Consider the following 27,986-nt stretch of genomic DNA (forward strand, 5'->3'; position numbering starts at 1 on the left):
TATGTGTAATTATTTAGTTGACGCTTCAAGCTTCGTTTGCTCGGCACGTCCTCTATGCAGCGTCTCATTCCGACGCTCTCGAGAGAACTCCAAACTGGTCTCTTCCGCAATTCACAAGTCACTCCGAGACGTGGCACGACTTCTTTTAGCCGCATCTTCGTTACGACGCTTCTCGAGTCGTGCGGCGTGTTCTTCTGGCGTCTCTTGAGCGCGTTGTCTTTTCCTCGCTTCGTTCTCTCGTTGTTGCGTCTCTTTCGCGCTCTCCATAACGACTACAATACACTGAGGCGAAGCGCGCACACACACACACACACACACACACACACACACACACACACACACACACACACACACACACACACACACACACACACACACACACACACACACATATATATATATATATATATATATATATATATATATATATATATATATATATATATATATATAGGTGGCACCTCCACTCCCTCTACGTCAGCGGAGCATATCTGATGGAGCGAGCTGCGACGGCGGCGCCATCTGTTGAAGCGCGGCTTCGGCGTTGCTAGGCAACGGCGGCTCAAGGTCGTTCGTCAGCCACGGCACACGGAATACGGCATACAGCATACCGCTGAAGTGCGTTCCGAGCCGAAATGGCTCGCTGGCTGGCGCAGTAAAGCTTTCGCATTAAAAGGGTTCATCTTAAGTTAAGGACAACGCAGCGAGCCATGGGAATAAACATGATAGGTAAAATGTTAAAGAGACCGGGCAGAGTGGGAGAGGGAACAAACGCAGGTTAATGACATCCTACTCGAAATCAAGCGGAAGAAATCGGCTTTGGCAGGGCATTTGATGCGAAGGCAAGATAACCGCTGGTTCTTAAGGGTAACGGAGTGGAATCCAAGAGAAGGTTAGGTGGTCGGATGAGATTAAGATATACGCAAGCATAGGGTGGGCGCAGCTGGCAAAGGACCGGGTTGATTGGAGAGACATGAGAGAGGACTTTGCCCTGCAGTGGGTGTAGGCAGGATGATGATGATGATTAATATTATTATGATGATGTTGAAAGAAGAATTCGGATCCCCCAATTCTTCGAGAAATTGGCAACACATGGCGGGAAGAGTTAGTTTCGCTTCCTGTATTTGGTCAAGCTTACCAGGCGGAGGATCCTTTACTTAACCTGAGGGTTCATTGCTCAGCGACGCTGTTTAGCAAGCATGCGTTACTCTTCGTGTGGTTCAGTGTCACGCCGTGTTAATACCTTATTCTGGACGGTAATGCGGCAGCACCTTTCAGTTCTCCGCAGACAGAATTCGCATACAATGACACACCAGTGTACGTTGTTTTGCCTCTGCGAAAAGTACGTAAGCGTGTATTAGACGGTGTAGGCTGCCTGGCTCGCGTGCGCTTATTAAGCGAAGCGTGGAAAGCGCAGATGCTAGCAGCTCCTAGAAGGAGCCGAGGGGGGAGCAACCGTCGCTTTAGGAGCGCGTGATAGGAAAAGGCGTAGGGGCTTTTGGAGGATTCACGCTGCGGCCGCCTCCCTGGACTTTTGTCGATGTGAGTTCTTGTCAAGGTGAACGCGCCTAACAGATGTATGCTTTTCGACGTTCTCTTAGACTGCAGTGCTTGGGCTTTTTTTTTTAAGCTCCCGGAGACGCGGGCGCTTTTTTTTCTTCTCGTTTGCGTTGCCGAAATAAAGGCCTAATAAAGGTGGTGGTGGTAGTCGTTTTTTTATTAAAGTAATAGTAAAAAGGAAGGAAAATATTTTTGCTAGCCCCGGCATCTGCCATCGATACTGAAGCACCTGAGCTGGGGCAGCGGAAATGAAGGATAGCAGGCAGAATGGGGAAATGAAATGAAAGAGGTGAGGGGACAGGAAGAGGGGATAAGGGGAGAAGTAATATGTACAAACTATTTACACAATAAGAAATAGGTTGTGCACGTGTTAGTTCATTTTAGAGGAATTAAAAACACACGCGCACAGCACTGTGTTGGCTACAACTGGAGTGGGGCGTCCAGTTATTAATCGTTCAAGGTAGAACTCGCGGAGCGTTCGGTCACTGCGTGTAACTACCTGACGGAGAACAGACCGGACGTCAAGCCCGTGTGCTCGAGGAACGCACAGAGGTTCACCAAAGTTCGCTCACGAGTGCGCGCACTTCCCTGCCAAAATAAACATGTGCTGCTTGTCCGGTGAGCCACGGTTCACGACTTAGGGCAAAGAGTTTTTGCGCTTTTTTTTTTGGGGGGGGGGGGGGGGCGAGGGGGTCAGAGAGCAAAGGTCGGTATTTTAAACACTTGCGATGGTCCGACCAACCTGTCTAAATTTAGTAATATATGAAGCTACACAAGCTTCAGAAAACTAGTTGCAGTGTCAGTAAGCCTAACGGTATTCAAGCCGGTCCGGTGATGTTTTCGAAAAGCTTTCCTACACTATTGAATTTAGTGCGTCACATTGCATTATGGCGTAAGATAATGCCTCAAGAAAGCTTGGACGTCTGCCAGGTGCCTGAAGAAAATTCAACTTTTCCCTTAGCTTTAAAAGCCAACAAAAAAATTGCCGTTGTTTAATGTTTTCGCCTGCAAAGCAGATCGGTATTTGGAAACAGTCATTTGGAAACAGGAGACGCAGTCTGTCTCCAAACGTAGGCACTTTTTATTCGCATAACTTTATAGGAGCCCTTCTCTCACCCACGTGAAGTGCCTATCAATAATAACACTCCCATGTTCCAAGTTATATTATGAGTCTTCGAAAGGGGGCCGGTGTTTTGAGTTTACAACCATTTTTTTTTCTAATCTGTATTTCTCATCACCGGCAAAGAATGCCTCTTGTCATCCTTATTTTCTTCTTATTCACTTCGCTCATATTGTTTTTCTCTGCTGTGTGGTTCTTAGAAGTGGGTTCAGCACAGAAATATTTTCTGGCGTCCTATTATTATTCTTACCTATATTTAGCTTGCCGTATTCACTACACCACTATAGTTCTATGACAGAAGGTCCGGTGTAGTGAAACACATGGTTTACCGACACCAATTTAACCGAGGTATTAACAACCATTTAAAAGCGTCCCTTTATGGGCGGAGTTGTAATTAAGACAAGTACTACCCAAAGCGCACAATGATTTGTTTCCAGAACGTCTAAAACACGATGCGAGAACGGTAGACTGCAAAAGTGGTTCAGCTTGCTTGCAAAGCAGCAGCACGGGGATTTTTGTCGCGGCTAGCAGGCTCAACCCTTGCAAGCAAGTCGTACCTGGAACGCGGTTCCGCATAAACTTGAAATATGGCCGCAACGATGCTCCAGATGCTGGTGAGTTGGCGATGACACATAAAAAAAAACTTTTAAATTTAACTGGAGCGTTTCTTGTAACATTTTTGTGATTTCAGTACTTGGAACACGGTTCCATTTACTGAAGCGGAACTTTTTAGGACAAACTTAATTTCCAGTTTAAAACTGGAACCTGCATGCAACAAGAACAGCACTGTAAGGAATTATGTTAGCCTTTTGGCAACAATCTGTAAATACTGTGAGGAAATAAACGTTTCTAGAAGAGTCCTAACGCGTAATTGTTTAGGCATTTATGCGTGTACCAGTCGTGCTCGTTGTTATACTTTATTTTCAAAATGTACCTATATATGTCTAATACAGTGCCAGAGCTAAAAACTGCAGGAAAATACCACATGTCTGCTTCATCTCTGCCTTACTCACGTGTATTGAAAACTTTAGTCTGGGCGTGAACGGTGGCAATTCTGTAGTTTGCGCGTGACGTTCTCTATCCTGAAGCGTTGTTGCGTCCTACAAGGCCAACTTCGTGACTAACCATTAACAGAAATTATTTGTACAGTGCCTCATCTAATAATTACTATGCGATTGACAATATGAGAGCCGTCGTATTTTAAACACTCGGAATGCGCAGTTAATCAAAACACAGTGTCCCCAGTTTTTGCGTGGAATGGTACTTCTTCTCTGGAAGAGTGCAAGAAATTTATATTTACATTTTATTCACAGGCTCTAGGAAAAAATTTTGCCTACTTCGTTTATCACAGGATATGAAAGACGACACTGTCGGCCATCCATGAAACACCCAGAGAGGATCACACACTCCAACTGCAATGGTAATAATACCAGAAATAAAACTGCTCTGCTATAGTCACAAGTTTTCACATGGAAGCCAATTTATTTTCCTGGTCACAACGGTCAGATGCAATAATATATAAAATTTTTTAGTTGATCGCAAGGAAGTTAAGAAACACCCCGAAACCTGCATTTGATAATGCCTTCCTTATTGTAAGCCACTCCTTCCCATGTAGCTGTGCCCGATAGACGTGGCGCAAAAACTTTTGGGCACACTTAATCTTCGCGTTTGAAAGTAAGACATGACATAGTTCATTTTGGCGGTAAAATTCAGCGCGAACGGACGAAGGACACAGAAAAGGGGACAAAACAAGCGCTGCTTCGTAACTAAGATTTATTAAGAAGGAACGCAAAAATATATACATATACAGAAAAACGACATAGGTGCGATAGGTACGAGGTACACAGATAGCGACGAGGGCACTATCACCTCCAACGTTCAAAAACACGAATGCACTGCGTCACAGATTAAACAAAAAAGGTGGTACATCAAGAGGCACCTAAAAAACCTATCTCATTATCATATAACGCCACCGAGGGAGTGCTGACACAGACATCTTATTTCTTTTCGATGAAATATGTCTCCATTATCTCTCGAGTGCGCTGGTCGCGATGCCGGTACAACACGGTGTTTTTTTTTAAAATCAGCTTTGCACAACTCTTTATTTTTCTTGGTGCACTCTGCAGAGTGTTGAGCGATGCTTGAAAGAACGGTGTCTAAAGAAAGGTTATCATGTTCCATGAGCAGAACGTTCAAGCATCGCCCGGTCTGTCCAATATACACTTGTTTGCAAGAGAGCGGTATCTCGTAGACAACACCCCCAACACAACCTAAAAATTGGGAGCGGTGACGCACTGTGCATACGAACAAGCTGACGTTACGCCGCCTAGTGGCTGTTTCAGGCAAAGTAGAGTACAGCGGGCTATCATATTCTTTCATTTTTACGGCCAAGCTTCCCCCGCTTTCTGCGGGACAACGCTTCTTTTCCATAGTACGACAGCTCCCAATCACTGCCATAACTTCTCCTGCAACGTTACTTTTAAGTGCCTGCCTATGTTAAACACGAAATGTTAAATTTTTTTAGATTTTCTTCGCTGTCGTTTTACCCCTTTACGATATAAAACACTGTAAATATACATTTTTTTGGCTTTCGGAAAAAAACGTGCCTGCGTGACCTTGCGGTAGCGGCTCCGACTAGCAACGACCGGGCTAGATATTCTGTTGCTGTTTAAATACTCCAATTTTCTTTTCAGCACAATTAATTTTCTTTATGTACTTAATGAGATAAAGATGGTTCAGTCATGTTTAAGACCTTCTAATCCTCAGCGTTCTGATGTTTCGTTTACATTTCAAGTCCGCCTCTCCACGTTTAATATAGCCACCTTTTCGACCAATCCGTATTTTTCGCGCGCAACTCCGACAACAAGTGAAAATCGGATTTCACTCTGAACGAGACATTCAACGGTTAAATCTTTCAAATTACGAAACTGACTAGACGTGATATTTCACGCGCGGTAGTATTAATTGTGGTCATTCCGGAAACAATAGAAACCGGATTGCTCATCTGTCTGATCGTAATAAATAGCGAAGCCACACTTAACCTAACTTAAAATCACTAACATCACTCGGCTTGAGAGAGTGCAACGAAAAGCTGTAAGGTTCATTCATAACAAATACAAACCCTCTGAATCCCCTACCGATCTTGCCACATCATGTGGCCTTCCATCACTATTATCTGGAGCAAAAGAATCCCGTTTGAAGTTTTTATATCAATTATTACACAACAGCTACGGTATAGATGTGCCTAAATATGCATCCTTCTCACAGTCACGGCAATCTCGGCACAAGCGTGCGCACACGCTGCCTGAATACTCATGCCGAACGAACACTCTCAAGCATTCTTTCTTTCCTTTAGCCATCAGCGAATGAAATCAGCTCGATCCATCGATTACCATGTTGGACTCACTATCTTCCTTCACTTCAAGGTTAATAGAATGTAACAAGAATCAGTAAAGTGCCAATAGTCCTACATTTTACCTGATTACTGCACAACAATTACTTATTGACATATCTTGATATGTTATTTTTAGGATGATTGCATTATCTATTGTCTCCCGTTACCTTTCTTTTCGCTTTCTTTAGTTCTTATTGTTAAATACTTCGAATACTGTCATGCTTGTTGGCATGAACGACTGCTGCTGTACTTGTTTCCTTTTTTGCTACAGTTCTGATTCTTCAAGGTATGCTTTGGTAACCTGCCTACTACTAGTTATCTAACACTTGTAACAGTTGCCTTTTATTTCTCTTGTAATTTATCTTTATTGTTTAGAACTTTATATTATACTGATTGCCTACCTGCTACGGTCTCTTACTGAGACTGGCAGTATTGTATACAAATAAATAAACAAACCTGGAACACACTTCGACACATGCCACACCTTCCACACACTCATGTCCGTAGGTCTGTACCAGCTTTACTTGTGGCACGGAAGTGCCCCGAAATCGCAGGCATATGGATCTTGGCGTCAGGTGCCCTGCAGCATAGCGGCGAAGGGTACCTTGAGAGCCTCACAGTGCTGTGACACGTTCTTTGCCTGTAGGGATAGCCATGGCAATAGTTGTTCCTTCAGTTTCCGTAGGGTTGGCTGAAAGAAGTCTACTCGTGGTGACGATATCAAGGTTGCGAATTCCTATGCTTACTGCCGCTGCCGGTCTGTCGAGATATAAGTTGGCATCCGTGTAGCGAGAGTGTCCCTGACAGTTATATCTTCATTGTAGCAGTCGTTCTCCGGAAACGCGGCGCCCTGAGCGTAGATCTGCCTGCATGTTTCGTGGTACAGGGGCCACTTGGATGACTTCTAAGATATGGAGGGGAAGGATTGAAAGAAGAAAAGAGAGGTGCCGCAGTGAGGGGGGGGGGGGGAGGGGGGGGGGGGCTTCCTAACAGTTTGGACCTCCTGGGGGACACTTAACGTACACAGACATTAAAGACAGCCATGCCTTAAAGCACCACCTAAGGAAACATAGTGAAATCGATCAGAAGTCATCATAATTGTGGAATGACCGCACGACGCGGCAATCTGCACCCCTACGCCGTCTCGACAGCTGAAGTTGCGATACAGTCGTCAGCATAGACGTCGCACAGATGTCATTATGCGGAAGGGACAAGGGTGTACTTCAGACGGAACGTCGAGCTCGGAACGCTCCACGTATGCGTGCAGCAGGAGCCACAAAAGTGCGGCTGGTTGAAGATAGGGTGAATGCTCTCGGGATGCTGGCTCCACACGCGCCGTTCGACAAAATGTCCAAGCTCGTGCCAATACATTTTTCACACCATAAAGCATCGTTGAAAACATGACAGAACCAACCCAAAATCGTCAGCCACTCATGCGTGGCTGCAGCGTTGCAGGCAGACCAACAACTGGAAAGCCAAAGTTCTCCAGCAAGCGTCCATCTTCCGCATAACCATACATGCAAAGGGCATTATTTGATTATCCGTTCTTCTGTTCTGGTTTTTTTAGTGTCGATATGTTATATGAACTATTCACTTACTGTTGCATGATTCGCGCTTTATTTTGTTGTTAGTATATGCCTGTATGCCTTGTTTATTGCCCGATTCTCTCCTGCCTGCTTCCTTTGCCTGCTTCTTTCCAGTGAAGAGACAGATGGTCACGTTAAGCTGAACTCCGGCCTCTTTATGTACGCACTGAAAAATAAACTACACTGAAATAAGCAGTAAGTGGTGTGTAAATGTCTGAAAAGCAGAAAGAGCACACGCCATGTCATTAGCTTACTGCCGCGTATAAAAGATAAGCACAACGCGGTTCAAAGCGCTGCTAGATTGAAGCTTAGTATGCTCTTTTTTTTGCGTCTGTGACTCGGCCAACAATCACCGTATGAGTCGGGCGCGAAATAATTCCTTCTTCTTTCAAGCCCTAACCCTATTCCATTGAAAGTAACTAATCTTCGTTTCTATTTGAAGTCCAGCATATGCATTTCAGTTCTGAGAAATTTAGCTCCGAAATGATATATAAATCCGAAAATATTGCAACGGATAATCTCCGTAAAGTCGTTGTGGAGGAAGTGTTCAGTGTGTTCGCTGTGGTCTGTGCCCTGTGCTCGGTCGTCCTTGTGCCGACCTAGACGTAACGTCTTTGCTGCAGGTGCGGGGTAGGCGATCTCAATGCCACGCAGCGGTCGTCAAGCCAGGTCTACTACCATCATGGCTCTCCCCGGCGAGTCAGGAACCACTCCTGCTGCTCCCTTCATGGCCATGGCTCCTCCTCGTGACCCCAGTACCTTTTCTGGGAACGACCGCACCGATGTTGACGACTGGCTCAGCCTATATGAACGAGTTAGCACCTATAACCGGTGGGATCCCGCCGTGGTGCGGGCGACTGCTATCTTCTGTCTTAGTGGCCCGGCCCGGGTCTGGTACGAAACTCACTAAGACGAACGGCCGAGCTGCACACTTTTAAAGAAAAGCTCAGTACTTTCTTTGACAGACCCGATGACTGGAAGCTCTTCGCGAGAAAGCAGCTCGCGTCGCGCGCCCACTCGTCAACAGAAAGCTATGTCGCATATATTCGAGATGTCGTGGCGCTTTTCCACAAAGTTGAGGCCGCCATGACCTATTCCGACAAGGTGGGCTATGTTCTTAAACGCATTTCGGATGATGCTTTAAATTTATTTCTTTGCGAAGACTGTAGTACCGAGGACACAATCATAAAAGAATGTCGTCCTTTCGAGCAGGCTAAAAGCCGCCTAATTCCACAACAGTTCTCTCGGCTCCCTAATACGGCAGCCACCTCTTCCTGCGAGTAACAGCGATTACCGTCTCGCGCATCCTCCGATAGTGTCCCCGGCACTGTCACCCGGATTGTTCGCCGCGAACTGGAAGCCCTTGCGCCTGTGATGTCCCGTCCGCACGCACCTGATAACTCTCTACCCGCCGTGTCGCTGATTCAGGCCGTCGTGCGACAGGAACTCGCTAACCTGAACCTCCCTCCGGCAATGTGTGCCACCAGAAGCCCGGATACCCCCCTGCCACCTCCCTGTGTTTTTCGTCGCACCTATTATTCTCCGCCGCGTTACCGCAATCCCAATGAGTGGCGCACGGCAGACGACCGCCCCATCTGCTTCCGGTACTCTCGCATTGGCCACATCTCCCGACATTGCCGCAGTCCATGGTCTTCTTTGCCGCGCGACGTCTTCCCCTCCTTCTAGGGTCCCGCTTGGTCCCACAACTTCTTCCCACAGCCCCGTCCGAACCGTCTGAGGCAGCCGTTTCTCCTCCACGCCGATTCTCCCGCTCTCCGTCGCCGCAGGGCCGCCGCTCTCGTTCCCCACAGTCGCCTTCCAACAGCCGCTGCCATTTGGAAAACTAAATGATGCCGCTTCCGGGGTGACGCTGCGTCAACGATCCGGACGAAAAATCCTTTCTCGACCTCTTTACCGAATCTCCTAAACGTCACTATCGACCCTGTTCCTGTGCGCGCCCTGATTGACACCGCGGCTCGTGTATCAGTGATGGATACTGCCCTCCGCCGTCGCCTCCGCAAAGTCCTCACGCCTGTATTGTCCCGTGTGCGTGTCGCGGATGATGGCACGCCTGCTGTCGACGGTACGTGTACTGTGCGCTTTACTACTGCCGGCCACAGTATACCAATTAAGTTCACCGTGCTGACCACCTGTGCCGATGATCTTATCCTCGGCTTGGATTTTTTGTCTGAACATTGCGCCCTCATTGACTGCTCGGAGGGTGTCCTACACGTCGAACTTCCACTGCTGGATTCAGAACCAGTCGATGTATCACTGTGACTCTTCAGTACCCAATATGCTCGCCTGTCATCCCGAACCGCCTCGTTCGATCCACTGACTCAATCTCGCCGAGTTCCCGATGGCGACTATCTCGTTACCTCCTGCTGACCCGTAACACTGCCCTGCCTTATGCCATCGCCACCGTCCAAGCCAACGCCCTCTCTCTGCCTTTCGTCAACTTCGGCGTCTCTTCTCAAGGGCTCCCGTCCGGCACCTGCGTGACTACGCTCTCCCCTCTCGCTCCTTGCCACGTCGCTAAGTTGGCCGCCATTACTGTTCAAGGCACCGCCGCCCCGCGCCGGCAGTCTCCACTGTCGACAGACGCCGTCACGACCATGGTGGCCACCGGCCTCCGTCCAGAACAGACTGCCATACGACGTGCCCTTCTCGAATATTTTTCAACAAATTTTGATGTGAACAACACTGCGCTGGGCCAAACTCTCACCGTCAAGCACCGCATTGAAACCGGCGATGCCCCTCCTATCTGTCACCACCCCTACCGGGTCTCTCACGCCGAGCGTCAGGTTATCAATGCGGAAGTTACTAAAATGTTCGCGAAAAACATTATCAAACCCTCACACAGTCCCTGGGCCTCACCCGTCGTACTTGTCAAGAAAAGCGATGGATCCTGGCGTTTTTGCGTTATCGCCACTTGAATAAAATCACTAAAAAGGACGTGTACCCCTGCCGCGTATCGAAGACGCACTTGACCGCCTCCATGGTGCCAAATTCTTCTCATCCATAGATCTTCGCTCCGGCTACAAGCAAATTGCTGTAGATGACAAGGACCGTGAGAAGACCGCCTATGTGACACCTGATTGGCTTTATCAATTTAAAGTTATGCCTTTCAGATTTTGCAACACGCTAGCCACATTCGACCGAATGATATATACCCTTTCGCAAGGTTTTAAGTAGACCACCTCCGTGTGCTATCTCGATGATGTCATTGTCTTTTTGCCCACGTTTTCCTCTCATATCGCTGGCCTTTCCCAGATCCTTTCCCTCTTTCGTCATGCCGGCCTGCACCTCAGATCGTCTAGGTGCCGTTGCGAGCGCCGTCAGCTCAATACCTTTGGTGATGTCGTCGACAACACAAGGGTGCACCCTGACCCTGATAAGATTAGAGCCGTAAAAGGCTCCCCAGCCACGTTCTGCTAACGACGTCCGAAGCTTACTGGGATTGTGCTCCTACTTTCGTCAATTCGTTGAAGGTTTCGCCGACATCGCCCGCCCCCTCACCATAGATCGATAAAGAGGAGGAGGGAAAGACAGGGATGTTAACCAGAAAGGGGTTCCGGTTGCCTGCCATGCACTGGAGAAGAGGGATTAGGGAATAAAAGGAGGAAGAGAGAAGGGGAAAAGGCATAACACACACACGCACAACGCAGTCACAATTTGTCACTCAATCCAGTCGCTCTCAAGTAGGCAAAGAGTGCCTTTTGTATGCCTTGAGGGCAGTCGACTGCTGTGGCCACGGACCGAGGATCTTTTGCTCTGTTAATGGGCGGGGATCGAGGCGGTCCAGGGCACAACACAGTGTGTGTCTTGCACTCGCAAATGCAGGGCACTCACAGAGAAGATGAGCGATGGTCTCCTCACAACCGCAGCTTTCACAGGCAGGACTGTCGGCCATCCCCATCCGGAAAGCAGAGTGGTTGGTGAAAGCAACGCCGATCCATAAACGGCATAACAATGTTGCGTCGCGACGTGCTAAGTTACGTGGAAGACGAAGGCGCAGTCCAGGGTCCAGTGCCTTGAGGCGGAGCTTGCAAAACTCTCCCGTGTTCCAAGCTAAAAGTGTGAGCTCCAGCGCGAAAGGGCGAAGCACACACGCTGCGTCAGGACTTGAGATTGGGATCCTCACTGGAAGTCCGTCGTTGTGAGCCGAACGCGCAGCCGCATCGGCCTGGTGATTACCGTTAATACTACAGTGTCCTGGCAGCCATTGAAAAAAGATGTCATGACCTTTGGAAACGGTGCCGTGGTACAGTAGACGGATCTCAGCAACAAGTTGTTCCTGCGACCCGCGGCGTAGCGCAGCTTGCAGGGCTTGAAGGGCTACTTTAGAGTCGGTGAAAACCGTCCAGTCATGTGGAGGTTCCTGACTGATGAACTCTACCACAGCTCGTAAGGCATCGAGTTCCGCACCAGTTGAAGATGTTGGATAGGTCGTCTTCACTTTCATGAAGATGGATCTGGCCTGTATATCCACCGACCCCGCAGAACTGGTCGTGTGAACTGATCCATCTGTGTAAACATGTATGCGGTGACCGTGGTAAAAATGCAGGTGATTCAATGTTAGTTGTTTGAGAGCGGGTAGTGATACAGCAGCTTTCTTCGTAATTCCAGGAATATAGAGGTGAACCCGAGGTTCATGAAGACTCCATAAGGGTGAGCACGGTCTTGACGCAGGGGTGAACTCCGATGGAAGATATGCGCGATGAGCTTCAATGACTTTGGCGAATGCAGTACGCGGCCTAATTATTGGGAGTGTTGCGAGGTGATGACAGGCAACCCGTGTGAGGTGCCGCATATGTGTTCTCATGGTGTCAACAGCAATGTATGTAGTAACAGGATGTTCCCGGGCAACAAGAACAGTTGCTGCTGTTGATGCACATTTAGGCAGTCCAAGACAGATACGGAGAGCTTGCGCTTTCACACTTTGAAGAGTCTTGATATTTGTTTTTCTAATGGAACTGAACATCGGAAGACTGTTCCGCATGTAGCCCAGAAATAGGGAACGGTACAGTTGTAGCATCGAGCGCACTGATGCGCCCCAGGACTTTCCCCCGAGGAAGGAGAGGACGTGGACAATCGCAATTAGTCTCTTTCTCATGCCGTAGACATGTGGACTCCACGAGAGGTTCCTGTCGATGACAACACCAAGGAATCTGTGGCTTCTCTCATAGGGAATGGCTTCGCCATTGATACGAATGGTGTAGCGTGAAATTATTTTGCGTGTGAACGCCACAAGTGAACACTTTTCGGTCGAAATGTTCAGGCACTGCAAGTCAATATCGATGCCGCCTTTTGAAGTCTTGCACGAACTTGAGGACGGCTCACCCCTGATCCCCAAATACAGATGCCCAAATACCGAACAACTTCGTCTTCCACGCACATTCGCCCCCTCACCAGCCTCCTGAAAAAATACTCACCTTCATCTGGGGACCCGGCCAAGCACAAGCGTTTTACAACCTTTGCTGAAGCTTACTACCAAGCCAGTTCTGGCACACATCGATGTGACCGCTCCCACTGAAGTCCGCAATGACGCCAATGGCTATGGCATTGGCGCTATCCTCTCTCAGAGGAAATCCCGACAGCACCGTCTCGTCGCCTACGCGAGCCGTCTTCTTTCTGCACCGGAGCGAAATTATTCAATTACCGAACGTGAGTGCTTAGATCTAGTCTGGAAGTTGTTCTGTATCAGAACGCTGCCTTCACGTCTGTGCAGTTTTTGGTAATTTGAGCTATAATCAGGGAGGCGCCACTCCCTTTTTGCCACGGCGATGTAAGTGGAGGCTGCTGTGCCTCTATTGGAACCCGGTGGGTCGGCAGCAGCCGCCCAGAGGAAGCGCCTGCACCGCCAGAGTGACTCGAGCAGCCAGGGCACTGTTCTGTACTTGGTGCCAAGTGAAGACTCCTCGTCCTCGGCCGACGACGGTTTCATACCGGTTGTTGGCAAGAAGGCCAAGCGCAGACTACGTAGACAAGCCGAATCGTCCTCATCGAGCAAGTCAACGGTGTCCTCATCAAGAACGCCAAGGATCATCACGGCGCGAAGTTCCTCAGCGCATACAGCCTTGTTTGTGCCGTTGACCTCAACGGACAACTTGAACCTACTGAACAGGCAAGCCATCTCTATTTATCTGGAGAGCCTTGTACCGGGAGGCATAAAAGATGTCAGAATCAACCCGTTCAAAAACGTAATTGCCATTGATCTGGTGGAGCGAAGTTGACTAGAGAATTTAACCGCAATCACAAAACTCGGCAACATCAGTGCACGCCCCCTTATTCTCCAGGACAGCGGCCCAACGGCTGGCGTAATCTACAACGTCGACATCGCCATCTGTGATGCAGATTTACCAATATTGATCAAGCCGGCAACCAACGGCATTTCCATCATTCAAGTTCAGCGGTTAGGAAGATCTACATTCATCAAGCTGACCTTCAAGGGTGACTGCATTCCATCGTACGTGAAGGTTGGGCACTTTCGTCATCCAGTTCGACCTTTTGTGCCTAAGCCACTTCAATGCAGGAAGTGCATGAGGATCGGCCACGTGAGCGGCCTCTGCATCAACTCCATCGTGTGCCAGCGATGCTCCGAGTCACACAGCGGTGATGTTTGCCGCGCGACTACCTTGAAGTGCGCCAACTGCCACGGCCCTCATGACTCTTCCTCGAAAGACTGCCCCCGTCTAAAGACCCAGCGGGCGGTACTGAAGCAAATGGTGCGAGACCATTCTACGCACAAACAAGCCGCCGCAAAGGTGCGACGACATCGTTCGCGCCGCCGAAGGTCGTGAAAGAAAGCACTCACATTTCACAATAATGCCCCAAACCCAACTGCAGCTTGTCCGCCTCCACCAAAAACCGCACCTAATCAGGGGAGCCCGGCGCTTGGTGAGGCTGGACCTGCTGCCTCAGATGCAACTTGGCCACCACTGCCAAAGCCTTCTACGCCTACTGCGTCAGGGATGTTGGCGCACTCAGGGCAGTGTGCAGCGCCTACGACTGATCCAGCCAACAGGCACGATCAAGGTCATGGCCCAGATATGCAAGTGATGCAATGCTCACGACACTAATGAATGCCATGCGTGCTCTGCTTTCCAGCCTACGCACGCCAGCAGCAAATAGCGCAGTTCAAGTGCTGGACGCGCTACATCCAGTTCTTGCGGCTCTACAGTAGACGGCATCATGGCTCCTTCGGACCTGTCTTTTCAAAAGAAAGTCAAGCAAGCTTTCATTTTCCAATGGAAGCTCGTGGGCTACAGTCCCGGATTTCCGATTTACGGCACTACGTCTACGAGAATCACTTCCCCATTCTTGTGATTTGTGAACCGAAGACCCCGGCAATTTTGCGAATATCCGGTTACGAGGCATTTTCATCACCCACGTGCAACAGATCCAGCAAAGTCATCGTCTACATTCGACGTGAACTTACATATGTGCAACATTCAGTTCCTCCGAACGAAGACAATCAGTACGTTTGCCTGACAGTGAAGAGCTGAGACCAGACGTTTACGCTACTGGCGGTGTACTTGGCGCCATCAAGTCGTTTCGACGCCAGAAGGTTGAGTGGTGTGATGGCAGCTACACCTGCTCCGTGGGTTATTATGGGTGACTTCAATTCCCATCACACCACGTGGGGAGGCGTTAGGATGGACGTAAGGGAAGACAGCTTGTGTCCTTCGCCTCTGACCATGACCTCCAGAGCCTGAATGACGGAAGCCCGACCTATATACGAGGGGTGACTTATAGCAGCTGTTTGGACTTGACTTTCGTTTCAAAGTGCCTTAACCACAGCGTGCGTTGGTTTTCGGACGTAGAAACCCAGGGCAGCGACCATATCCCAACCTATCTGATTATGGCCATTCCACATTTTCCCCAGCCACGTGTAGGCAGCGCATTGACTGGACAGTTTTTAAATTACTTATGGAGGCTGCTTGCGCAGAGGGCTTCTCTACCGGTCTTGAACAAAAAATTAAGGAGGCCATAGAACACGCCACCTGCCCCTTTAACCCTGTCGCTAACTACACCGATTTTGACTTCGAATTGCAGCGACTGCGATCACAACGGCGCAGGGCAGAGCGCAGTACCGACGCACAAAGTCGCGCCTAGACCTAAGAGATTCTAGGCGCATACAGAAGAAGATTCAGCGCAGAATTCAGGCACTGCAAACACAACGGTGGTGGACATTTTGCCAAACACTTGATCCACGGAAGCCTTTGTCACGCGTTTGGAGCGTCATTCGGGGTCTTCGCACGTACCCTCAACAGCGCTACCCGTTCAAATCCTTAGCGCTCCACCAAAGGCGCAGTGTGGTTGAGGTAGCCGAAGATTTCTGCGCAAGAATAACAGGCCCTCCGAATCCGAGCGCAACGCTGCACTGCAACAATGTTCCACCCTCACGGGATTCTCGGATGGATGCACTCTTCTCCATGGAAGAACTTGATGCTGCGCTGGCTTGTTGTAGAAGGTCATCATCACCAGGGCCCGATGGTGTGACGTACTCCGCACTTGCAAACCTTGGCCAAGAAGCTCGACGGGTTCTTTTGGACACTTATAACAAGTCATGGACTGCTGGCATAGTTCCTCATGATTGGAAGACCAGTCGTCTGGTTCCACTTCTTAAGCCGAGGAAATCACCGCTCGACCTTTCATCATACCGTCCAATTGCACTCGCCAGCTGCGTCAGCAAAGTCATGGAAAGAATGCTGCTCACATGCGTGGAATGGTACTTGGAGCGATATCAGATTTATCCAACCTTCATGTCTGGGTTCCAACGGGGCCGCTCTTCTATCGACGACGTGGTTGACCTTGTAACGTCGGTGCACCACAGCAAAACTTTGAAAAGATTGACCGTGGCATTGTTTTTGGATGTCAAGGGCGCGTACGAAAACGTAACACATCAGGCCATTTTGGACGCAATGGAAGCTCCTGGGATCGGAGGCCGCACGTTCAGCTGGACACGCAGCTATTTATCACAGAGGTCGTTTTTTGTCCTGACTGCGTACGGACCAACGTCCTTACACCGAAATTCGCGCGGAGTCCCTCAGGGTGGAGTGCTGAGCTCAGTTCTCTTCAACCTTGCTCTTATCAGCCTGGTCGACGTATTGCCACAATCTGCTCATATCTCGGTACATGCAGACGACATCTGTATTTGGGCATCAGGGGTTACCCGTCCTCAAGCTCGTGCAAGACTTCAAAAAGCGGCATCGATATTGAAGTCTTATCTTCGCTTGCAGGGCCTGAACATTTCGACCGAAAAGTGTTCACTTGTGGCGTTCACACGCAAAATAATGTAACGTTACACCATTCGCATCAATGGCGAAGCCATTCCCTATGAGAGAAGCCACAGATTCCTTGGTGTTGTCATCGACAGGAAGCACTCGTGCAGTCCATATATCTACGACATGAGAGACTAATTGCGATTGTCCACGTCCTCTCCTTCCTCGGGGGAAAGTCCTGGGGCGCATCAGTGCGCTCGATGCTACAACTGTACCGTTCCCTATTTCTGGGCTACATAGGTTACAGTCTTCCGATATGTAGTTCCATTAGAAAAACAAATATCAACACTCATCAAAGTGTGCAAGCGCAAGCTCTCCGTATCTGTCTTGGACTGCCTAAATGTGCATCAACAGCAGCAACTGTTCTTGTTGCCCGGGAACATCCTGTTACTACATACATTGCTGTTGACACCATGAGAACATATATTCGGACCTCACACAGGTTCCCTGTCATCACCTCCCAACACTCCCAATAATTAGGCCGCGTACTGCATTCTCCAAAGTCATTGAAGCCCATCGCGCATATCTTCCATCGCAGTTCACCCCTGCGTCAAGACCGTGCTCACCCTTATGGAGTCTTCATGAACCTCGGGTGAACCTCTATATTCCTGGCATTACAAAGAAAGCTGGTGTATCACTGCCCGCTCTCAAACAACTGACAATGAATCACCTGCATTCTTACCACAGTCACCGCATACATATTTACACAGATGGATCAGTTCACTCGACCAGTTCTGCGGGGTCGGTGGTGATACCGGCCAGATCCATCTTCATGAAAGTGAAGACGACCTATCCAACATCTTCAACTGGTGCAGAACTCGCAGCCTTACGGGCTGCGGTAGAGTTCATCAGTCAAGAACCTCCACATGACTGGACGGTTTTCACCGACTCTAAAGCAGCCCTTCAAGCCCTGCAAGCTACGCTAAGCCGCGGGTCGCAGGAGCAACTTGTTTCTGAGATCCGTCTACTGTACCACGGCACCATTTCCAAAGGTCATGACATCATTTTCCAATGGCTGCCAGGACACTGTGGTATTAACGGTAATCACCAGGCCGATGCGGCTGCGCGTTCTGCTCACAACGACGGACTTCCAGTGAGGATCCCAATATCGAGACCTGACGCTGCGTTGGGCTTCGCCCTTTGGCGCTGGAGCTCACACTTTCAGCGTGGAACACGGGAGAGTTTTGCAACCTCCGCCTCATGGCACTGGACCCTGAACTGCGGCTTCCTCTTCCACGTAACTTATAACGTCGCGACGCAACACTGTTATGCCGTTTATGGATGGGTGTTGCATTTACCAATTACTATGCTTTCCGGATGGGGATGGCCGACAGCCCAGCCTGTGAGAACTGTGGTTGTGAGGAGAACATCGCTCATCTTCTCTGTGGGTGCCCTGCATTTGCGAGTGCAAGACATTCACTGTGTTTTGCCCTGGACCGCCTCGATCCTCGCCCATTAACAGAGCAAAAGATCCTCGGTCCGTGGCCACAGCAGTCGACTGCCCTCAAGACATACAAGGCACTCTTTGCCTATTTGAGAGCGACTGGATTGAGTGACAAATTGTGACAGCGTTGTGCCTGTGTGTGTTATGCCTTTTTTCCCTTCTCTCTTCCTCCTTTTAGTCCCCTAATCCCTCTTCCCCAGTGCAGGGTAGCCAACCGGAACCCCTTTCTTGTTAACATCCCTGCCTTTTCCTCCTCCTCTTTATCTATCTATCTAGACATTGTCTGGACTGTTGGGAAATTCCGGCCATATTTATAAGGCCACCCCTCTACAGTTGTCACTGACCACCATGCTTTGCGCTGGCTCCCTTCCGTGAAAGACCCTAAAGGACGGCTTGGTCGTTGGGCATTGATCCTGAAGCAGTACCATTACTCTGTACTCTACAAATTTGGTCGCATGTACGACGATGCCAACTGCCCTTCCCGTTACCCCGTTGGCCCGTGTGACAATCCTGGCACTGACAGCGAGGACGCTCTGTGCTCTCTATTTGTCCTCGCTAACATGGCCGAAGAACAGCGCCACGATGCCGAGCTGAGCTCAATTATCGACCGCCTCCACACCGCCTCATTCGACTCTCCGATGCGCCGATTTGTGCTCCGTGATGGAGTTTTATACCGCAGGAGCCTTAACCAAGCTGGCTCAGATCTCTTCCTCGTAGTGCCCAAACACCTTCGCACTGCTGTCCTCCAAGAGCTGCACGATCTCCACACTGCTGGTCACTTGGGTGTCTCCCGCACTTCCGACCGCGTGCGCCGTCGATTGTTTTGGCCCCGCCTCTACCGCTGCGTACGCCGCTATGTTGCTGCCTGCGACGAGTGCCAGCGCCGGAAACGCCCCACCACTCTGTCAGCCGGTCTGCTTCAGCCCATTGACGTCCCACCCAAACCGTTCCATCGAGTCGGCTTAGACATTTTGGCACCGTTTCCGGAATCCACCTCGGGAAACAGATGGGTAGCTGTTGCCACACACTACGCTACTCTTTACGCGATTACGCGGCCAATCCCCACCAGTACTGCTACAGATGTTGGCGACTTTCTTTTGACTGACCTCATCCTACACCATTGTGCTCCCCGTCAACTTCTCACCGACCGAGGCGGCTGCTTTCTGTCCAGAGTTGTTGCTGACGTTCTTCGGTCGTGCTTTACAAAACATAAGCTCACCACCACCTACCACCCGCAGACAAACCGCCTCACAGAACTCCTCAACAGCACTGTCACCGAGATGCTGGCTATGTACGTTTCTCCGGTCCATCGCGACTGGGATATCGCTCTCCCCTATGTGACCTTCGCCTACAACTCCTCCCTCCATGATACTCCCGGTTACTCCCTTTTTTTTTATCTCTTGTACGGCCGCGAGCCCCTGCTCCCTCTGGACACGCTGCTTCCCACTTCTACTGTCCCGCTATATCGGCCCGTACCGTGTCCTGCGCCAAGTCACCGCAGTCCCCTTGGAGATCGCTCCGGCCTTCCCCGGTGCCACGTCCTCTCAGCATCAGACTGTTCTTGCGCACGTTTCTCGACTCAAACCTTACGTCTCACAGTCCGCTTCACTGCCATGATGTACACCGAGACGGTGCCTTTTCGACCGGAGGAAGGGGGGGGGGGGGGGGCATGCAACGGATAATCTCCGTAAAGACTACGTGGAGGAAGTGTCCGGTGTGTGCGCGCTATCCGCACGGTGTTCGCTGTGATCTGTGCCCTGTGATCCGGTCTTCCTTGTGCCTGCCTTGATTTGGTCCACGTAACAATATACTATCATCATTTTCAAAATCAAAACGCTATTTCCCACAACGATTACTGCATCTTCTTACAAAAACACTGTCATCAAGCGCGCAATCATTTACGCTCGCCTTCCATATAGAGACCCCGTCAAAACGAATTAACTTGGTTTGGGTAGCTGTGAATAATGCTACAAATATGTTATTTCCACGTATTAGGCTTAGGAAGGTAACCTGTAGCATTGACCACAAACCTAGTGACGAATAGGCCTCGTCGCATTGAATGGCCAGTAACAGCTAGATTAATAACCAACTGGTCGCCACAGTTGTGCTGCCCTGCATGAGTGTTGCCCTGAAGCCAGTCCAAAGCGTACTGCTCTATCCTATACCTCTGAAAGACTCTGGTCATAGATAGGTCACAGCTCATAAAGGGAACCATTCTTTTTCTCAATCCCAAAATTTTGAAGTGCGTGAATGCTGTTCTTCATTTTTGACTTTTTGTCGAACTCCAGCTTAATTATTTTTTCACACAGTCGACTTGGACATAGCATTCTGCTGCTGTTATTTCACAAGCGGCGGTAGGTATCGGACAGCTTATATTCCATTTGTTGTTGGCCTGCTGCCGTGTTAGAACACCGCGTTTCAGGAAACAGTCTCTCCGCAGTACTAACATGTGCGGAGCACGTTTCATTGGCTGCTGGCCTCCTTCATATGTATTTCAAGACGAGCCCCTCATTTCCCCTCCTTTGTCATTTCACTGGCAAGGTAATTCTAAGAAAGAAATCTTCCGTCTCCAAAGATGTCGAGGCCTATAGGCGGTAAGAGAAACGCCTTATGGAAACTTATATTTTTTTAACATCGAGAGTATCGTTGTTGAATTTCAGCTGTATCGTCTGAACCTATAAATAATCAGCTAACTTAAGCCATTTATACTGCGCTGCCGGCCCAGGCTACCTCCTCTGCCAAAATAGAAGCTAACCAGCCAACCTTAAGGCAGAAATTAACGGTGGTTTATCTTTGGCTAAACCGAGGGAGAAACAAAGCTAAACCACCGTTAGTTGTTTGATCAAAGTCTCGAACTAGTTTAGCTAATAAAGACACTTGTAATGGGAAGCAATGTCTTTTATGTTGTTCAGTCTTGGTGACGGCTAGGATCAAACTGCGGGGGTCAGTGAACTAGTTCGTCTTGGTGAAAATCTTGGAAAGACTTAGCGAGGCTTGGATTGGTTCTCGTTGTAACAATACGTCAATGCATGAACCCCGCTCAGTGGTATGCTTTTGTTGAAACTGTGTTAGTTCTGGGTTGGAGCACTGGTTTAATTCTTGAATGAAACTCTGTTCTCTGCTTTTATCCTTGTTGAAGTCCTTAATTTTGGTTTACCTAGACTTGACCTTGATTTGACTTTGACGTGATCTTGACGACCGTGATGGCCTTGACTTGACTTTGAAACGACCTTTGACCTTTGCAACGGCTTGGCCATTGGTCTGACCATTGACCATTCACTGGTTCTCTAAACGTAAACTGAAGGCTTGACTTTGGCTGAGTCTTGATGGTCTTGGGACGTACAACGCGTTCTCAGTCCGTTACCTTTAGTAGTTAAGCTACCACTTCAAAATTTTCCACTTCCTCCCATGATGGCTATGTGGCTATGGATTTGAGCTCCTCAGAGCTCGTTCGAGGGGTTCGAACCCGGTAGTGGCGGTGGCAGCGATTGGCTGCAGGTCAAACGCTCGCGCACACCTGTCCTTGGATTTCAGGACCGGATAAACAGCCCCCAATGAAAGAACTGTTACGGAGCCCTGCACGATGGCTGGCTTCGTAACTCACTATGTTTTTCGGATGTAAAACGTAAGAGTATCGCAGATGCTAGCTTGTAATTGATCCGAGAGAAAAGGTTGGGCAGGGGGAGGCATCTAAGAGGAGTATTTCAGGATGACTACAATGAAGCCTGTGTTAAACGAACATCCGTCAAATGTAGGCTCGCGAAAATTGGTGTCAGCAGCCTGCTGGTGCAAACGTCGTAGTCTTCGATTATTAACACCATAAAGCAGGCATTGCTGGCACATAAACCGGCCAGGAATGATAGCTAGAAGTAAATCAACTTGGCGAGCTTGGCACCTAGGGAAAGGTACACCAATTCATGCCGACAAACATTGGTAGGAAGCAGAGAGGCAAGGAAATCTCCAGGGAAGCTATGACTCTGCGGGTAAGCATGGAAGGCCACGAATAATTTGCAAATCACTTGGAGAACGCTTTGTCCCACAGTGGTCTTCAGCAACCTGGTGGTGATTATCATGACTGCATTGTTCGGCCATTAACACTGCTTAGAGCTATATCTTTAGGTGCAAAATAGTAGCTAATGATCGCATACCCAGTTGAAGGGAAGGTCCAGACGTAGGTAACTGTATGAGATTCGGGGTCAAAGTCTTGTCTCCTCGCTGACAGGCACTCGAAGTTCGTGTCGTTGTCCGAATCCGAGATGGAGACGAGGTACTCGAATTTCGCGATGGTCTGCAGTAAAATATTTCTAAATGCATAATAATGTCAACATGGTGCCAACATTTCAAACATGCGACCCTGTAAAAGAAGAGCACAATTTTCTCGAGCCCCTTATATTTGCATCTGCTGAGCGGTCAATTTGAGGTATAAATGGAGCACGGCACCTTTTATTTTCATCCTGTGTGTTTAATCGTAAAGATGGAGTATTTCTCTTGCGGCAAATAGACTTGACACTAAGAGAACTGCGAACGCTTGATTTATAATTTTAGCTTTCTAAATATACAGCAGTTTTCAAACCCACGCTGTCGCTTTTTCGTGGAATAAAAAACAGCAAACAATACAAGCATTTGTTATCGAAATAATGAATTCCCTTTTGGATTTGAAAGCTTGCGAAAGTAGTGCTGTGCTCTTCGACTTGAAATTACCAGCATTATGAATAACAGAAACAACCATCCTAAAATTACCATCCAGTAATCAATTTTACAAAGTTACTCGTAGCAACAAACGCATGCAACAAGCAACACATTTTCATGGAGTGTTTTTCTACCCACAGTAGGCATTAGTGCGATTTTTTTTTCTGCCAGATATATAGCGGTACATGGGAATTTGACAGAATACTTTTGTGGAGACGAATAAGTTTCATGCAGCAGCCACCTCGACTCCTGGACTCTTATCGGAATTTCCAAGACTCTTGAAGTTTCATCAGCCATAACTTCTCAAGATCTGTATTTGAGATCACGGCGTAGCAATGTTGCCGCCACCTAAAGACCGAACTGCGCAAAACATAGAAGACAGTTTTATTCTCTTTATTAGAAAAGCGTTTCCAAAAATCTCCAGCGTTTCTTCCAAAACTAGGGCCCATTCCATTTTTTATCCGGCAGAGTGCCTCAGCACACATAAAAATTTCGTGCCATATACTTAATAGCCATAGGATCGCCTTTCCATTCTTAGCTGAGCACTGGCCACTATACCTATGATTTGGAAGCATGTCATACCACTTATTTGTACCTCAGTATACAGGTTTTTGACGGACATGCAAGGTTCTGTTTTATGGCGAATGTCACATGACACGGGCTCGAACGCTGACTGCAGGAGCCCTTTAATGTCCACTGCGCCGTTGAAAGTGCCTCAACCAAGGCTCTCGCTGCGCCATCGGGCAGAAAAATGAGTGGAATGGGCGGCTCGTCAACATAAGAATACGCATGACGTCCACGTATGAAGAAATGTTCAGTTTTACAGCGAAATCTTTAGTATCTTTGTGCAAGTAATTTAACAGAAGCAATTTAAGGGGCACAACAGCAGCCGTGCAACGCGTTGTGAAGACACCGCTGCCACCATCACCACCTCAAAGCGCGATTGAGATATCCACTAACCCCAGGAGCCAGTTGCGCGCCTTTCCTTTCACCCGCCGCGGTGGCTCAGTGGTTAGGCCGCTCGGCTGCTGGTGGTGGAGTAATGGTGGCGGCAGACTGCTAGGCCTCCATAGGCCTCGCTCGCTCCCCAGCCAAGTCCGCACGCCTGTTACACCACCAAACTTCACGTAAAAAGGATAACCCTTCCATTGACATCACTATAGATGGGCAGCCGGTGTCAGCAGTGCGCAAGCTTCGCGCACTAGGCATGTTCCTGCAATACAACGGCCTTAGTACGGAGACTATCTCCAAACTGACTGCCACCACGCACCAGATCATTCGACTGATCAAACGCATTGCCAATAAACACCGCGACATGTGCGAACATGACCTCCGAAGACTGGTACAGGCATTCGTGATAAGCCGGATGCTTTACTTCCAGCCCTGCTCTACGTCATCAAAACGGAGACAGAAATGTATATGCACTAATCATACAAGCCTACAAGGCAGCCTTAAGTCTGCCTGAACGCCCCGCCACCTTTTGTGTGTTACGCATGGGAGTCAACAACAAGCTCAGTGCGCTGACGGAAGCACCCCACATAGTCCAAATAGACAGGCTGTCATCCACTACCAGTGGACGCCACATTCTGGCCTAACTCCAGCTCCGACCGATCGATCAACTTCCCATTAACTCCCACAAGGTTCCGTAATACGTCAGGGACCATCTCACTGCTCGTCCCCTACCTAAAAACATGATCCAGTCCACCACCAGACACGACGGGCTGCCCGCGCCCGCGGCTTGCATAAAGCACACGAAAACTAACCTGACATAGTCTACGTAGATACCGCAGGGTACTCCCAACATCCGGCTTACGCCTTCTGCGTAATCTCCAGGAACCTACAACACACGACATCAGGCTCGATCAAGGCAAACACCTCGGTTGAATCCGAAGAAGGAGCCATCGCGCTGGCGATGTCGTCTTCCAGTGCCACTCTTATCCTGAGCTATTCCAGAACCGCCATTCAAAATTTTTGCTCACAAGCAGATGCACGCTGCCGCCTATAAAATTCTCACCTCGAACCCCCAACCACCTCTCTTCATCCAAATAGTCTTGGTATCGGCCCATTCTGGTAATCCCGGTAACGAAGCGGCCCATTCTGCTGCTAGCGTTCTTCATCCGAGTGGCGCCTACCGAAGACCCAGACAGCCCGAGAGAACGGCTGATCACATATCATGACATCACGCTACGCTATCGCGAAGAACGTCTACTTTACCCCCCGCCACACACATAACTAACAAAACAACAAACGACCTGGCCAGAACTCCATCCTCGCACCTTCCCCTCCCAAGCGCTACTTGCGCTTTTCGTGCCTTCTACTCGCACCCCCTGAATGTTCTCTCTGAGGTGCCCCGAAAGCCAGACTCGACCACATTATGGTCATCAGCCGACAGTTGCAACCACCGGCCCAATGGCCCCTCGCGGACGCGGAGGGGTGGGAGGTCGTGGTCTCTAGCTCCGACCCGGCCTCACAACTGAGGCAAGTGCAGTGGGCGGAGAAGGTCGCCGTCAGACACGGACTGACGGCCTCCACCCAGGACAAGAAGCCAGCCCACCTGTGAAATTCTGAACTATAAGGGCCTGTCAATAATGTTTTTCACCACCATCCCGGATTTGAACCCGACCGCGGCGGCTCCGTTTCGATGGACGCGAAACGCAAAAGGCGCCCGTGTGCTGTGTGATGCCAGTGCGCATTAAAAATCCCCAGTTTGTCGAAAATATACCGAAGCGCTCCGCTACGGCACCTCTTTCCATTTTTATTCTTTCACACCTCCTTTACCCTTCCCTTATGGCGCGGTTTGGGTGACCACCAAGATATCTGAGACACGCTGTCATTCCCTTTCCTCAAAAACCAATTTTTATATTTTTCCTTTCATTTCCTCAGAACTAACGGAGTCTAAACCCTACATTGGTTGCAAGAAAAGCAAAGGCGCATAACTGCGTCAATATGCAGGTGTACACCACCTCCACGTTTAATAATAATAATAATAATAATTGTTTTTTGGGGAAAGGAAATGGCACAGTATCTGTCTCGCATCTCGCCAGACAGCTGAACCGCGACATAAGGGAATGGATAAAGGAGGGATTGAAAGAAGAAAGGAAGAAAGAAGTGCCGTATTGGAGGACTCCAGAATAATTTCGACCACCTGGGGATCTTAAACATGCACTGACCGCACAGAAAACGGGTGCCTTTGGGTTTTGCCTCCATAAAAACGCAGCCGCCGCTGTCGGGTTCGAACCCGGATCACGTTTAATAATAATTGGTTTTTTGGGGGAAAGGAAATGGCGCAGTATCTGTCTCATATATCGTTGGACACCTGAACCGCGCCGTATGGGAAGGGACAAGGGAGGGAGTGAAAGAAGAAAGGAAGAAATAGGTGCCGTAGTGGAGGGCTCCGGATTAATTTCGACCACCTGGGGATCTTTAACGTGCACTGACATCGCACAGCACACGGGCGCCTTAGCGTTTTTCCTCCATAAAAACGCAGCCGCCGCGGTCGGGTTCGAACCCGGGAACTCCGGCTCAGTAGTCGAGCGCCCTAACCACTGAGCCACCGCGGCGGGTTGGATCACGTTTCCGCAAAGTGCGATTGAGGTGTCAATTGAGCCCGCCGCTTTGACTCAGTGGTTAGGGCGCTCGGCTACTGATCCGGAGTTCCCGGGTTAGAACCCGATCACGGTGGCTGCGTTTTTATGGAGGCAAAATGCTAAGGCGCCCGGGCGCTGTGCGATGTCAGTGCACGTTTAAGGTGCCCGGGTGGTCGAAATTATTCCGGAGCCCTCCACTGCGGCACCACTTTCTTCCTTTCTCCTTTCACTCCCTCCTTTTTTCCTTCCCTTACGGCGCGGTTCAGGTGTCCAACGATATATGAGGCAGATACTGCGCCATTTCCTTTCCCCAAAAAACCAATTGTTATTATTATTATTATTGTCCACTGATCCAAGGACCAGGTACACGCTTTTCATTTGCTCAAAATCAACGGAGGGTTTAGACTGCGAATAAGGCAACATAGTGAACTAGACTATTTGGTTTGTGCAAGCAGGCCCTGAATTCCATGAAGGAGGCGGGAACGCGACCGAACCGTAGACCGCTAGCGGAAGAACGCCGATTATGCACGAGTGCATATATACACCATAACCAGCCTGTGAGACTCCCGGCCGGGCAGTCGCCTGTGAAATATCAAGATGGGCCCGCCACCCTAGGCCTCTCAGCCGCTATTGTCAATCAGCTTTCGCTGATTTATGCGCCATGCCGGCTAGCATAATCTAATAATTTTTTTGGTGATACTCATTAGTGACAAGCAAAGGCGAGCCGTTGTTGAATTTCACAGTCACGGTGAAGCGCAAGTAGTTCGAGTGGGTTCTTTTCCTTTCGATTTCACAAGACTTTATATACCACTCCCCGCATTCTCTTCAACCACGTAAAATTCAAGATGTGTCTCTTGTTGGTGAAGACATAGAACTATCATGATCTACAACTACCTGCTCTTGATCCTATTACTGCATTAAATTAACGAGGAAACACAGTGGTTTCATCAATCCCCATTATTTCTGCTCTCTAGATATCACCGTAGGCAATGACAAACGAGGTCATAAAAACAGCCAGACTGTTTCTGGAGCAATCGGTCCCAGATAATCTCGGAGACTTTTTCGGTTTAAAGATGGTGACAAAACGACATCTAAAGTCTTTTCTATCCCTGAGGTTCAGATCTTCATAACTACCTTCAAGGCGTCAAACGATTCGATCTGAAGGCTCTGTGGTCCTCCAGGGGGTGGCAGTTTTCCCATGACCAGGACGCCTGCAAAGCAGTTGACCAAGGCAAAGCTCACGAAAGTCCTCATCGTGTTGTACTGGATGACTACACCTTGCGGATGGCTGCGCTAAACTTTTTAAAGTGGACTACGCT

The 27,986-nt window shown here is 49.1% G+C and overlaps 1 protein-coding gene across 1 annotated transcript; it reads right to left on the reverse strand.

Moving 5' to 3' along the window:
* Positions 1-3,905: 3,905 nt before the first annotated feature.
* On the reverse strand, positions 3,906-27,986 carry LOC144097854 (uncharacterized). Its single transcript, XM_077630466.1, has 3 exons — positions 27,802-27,986; positions 22,540-22,679; positions 3,906-3,951 (listed from the first exon to the last, which is right to left on the reverse strand). The coding sequence occupies exons 1-3, from the start codon at positions 27,919-27,921 to the stop codon at positions 3,906-3,908; spliced, it is 306 nt and encodes a 101-aa protein (XP_077486592.1). The 5' UTR covers positions 27,922-27,986.

This window comes from Amblyomma americanum, chromosome 7, assembly GCF_052857255.1.
Source record: "Amblyomma americanum isolate KBUSLIRL-KWMA chromosome 7, ASM5285725v1, whole genome shotgun sequence".
Lineage (NCBI taxonomy): Eukaryota > Metazoa > Arthropoda > Arachnida > Ixodida > Ixodidae > Amblyomma > Amblyomma americanum.

Excerpts from the sequence above, each read along its gene's own strand:
- LOC144097854 (XM_077630466.1), bottom strand. The coding sequence starts at position 27,921 with ATGAGGACTTTCGTGAGCTTTGCCTTGGTCAACTGCTTTGCAGGCGTC. Across the intron at positions 22,680-27,801 it reads AATCGTTTGACGCCTTGAAG|ACCATCGCGAAATTCGAGTA; the intron begins GTAGTTATGAAG and ends ATTTTACTGCAG. Across the intron at positions 3,952-22,539 it reads TGGACCTTCCCTTCAACTGG|AGAAGAAGTACCATTCCACG; the intron begins GTATGCGATCAT and ends GCACTCTTCCAG.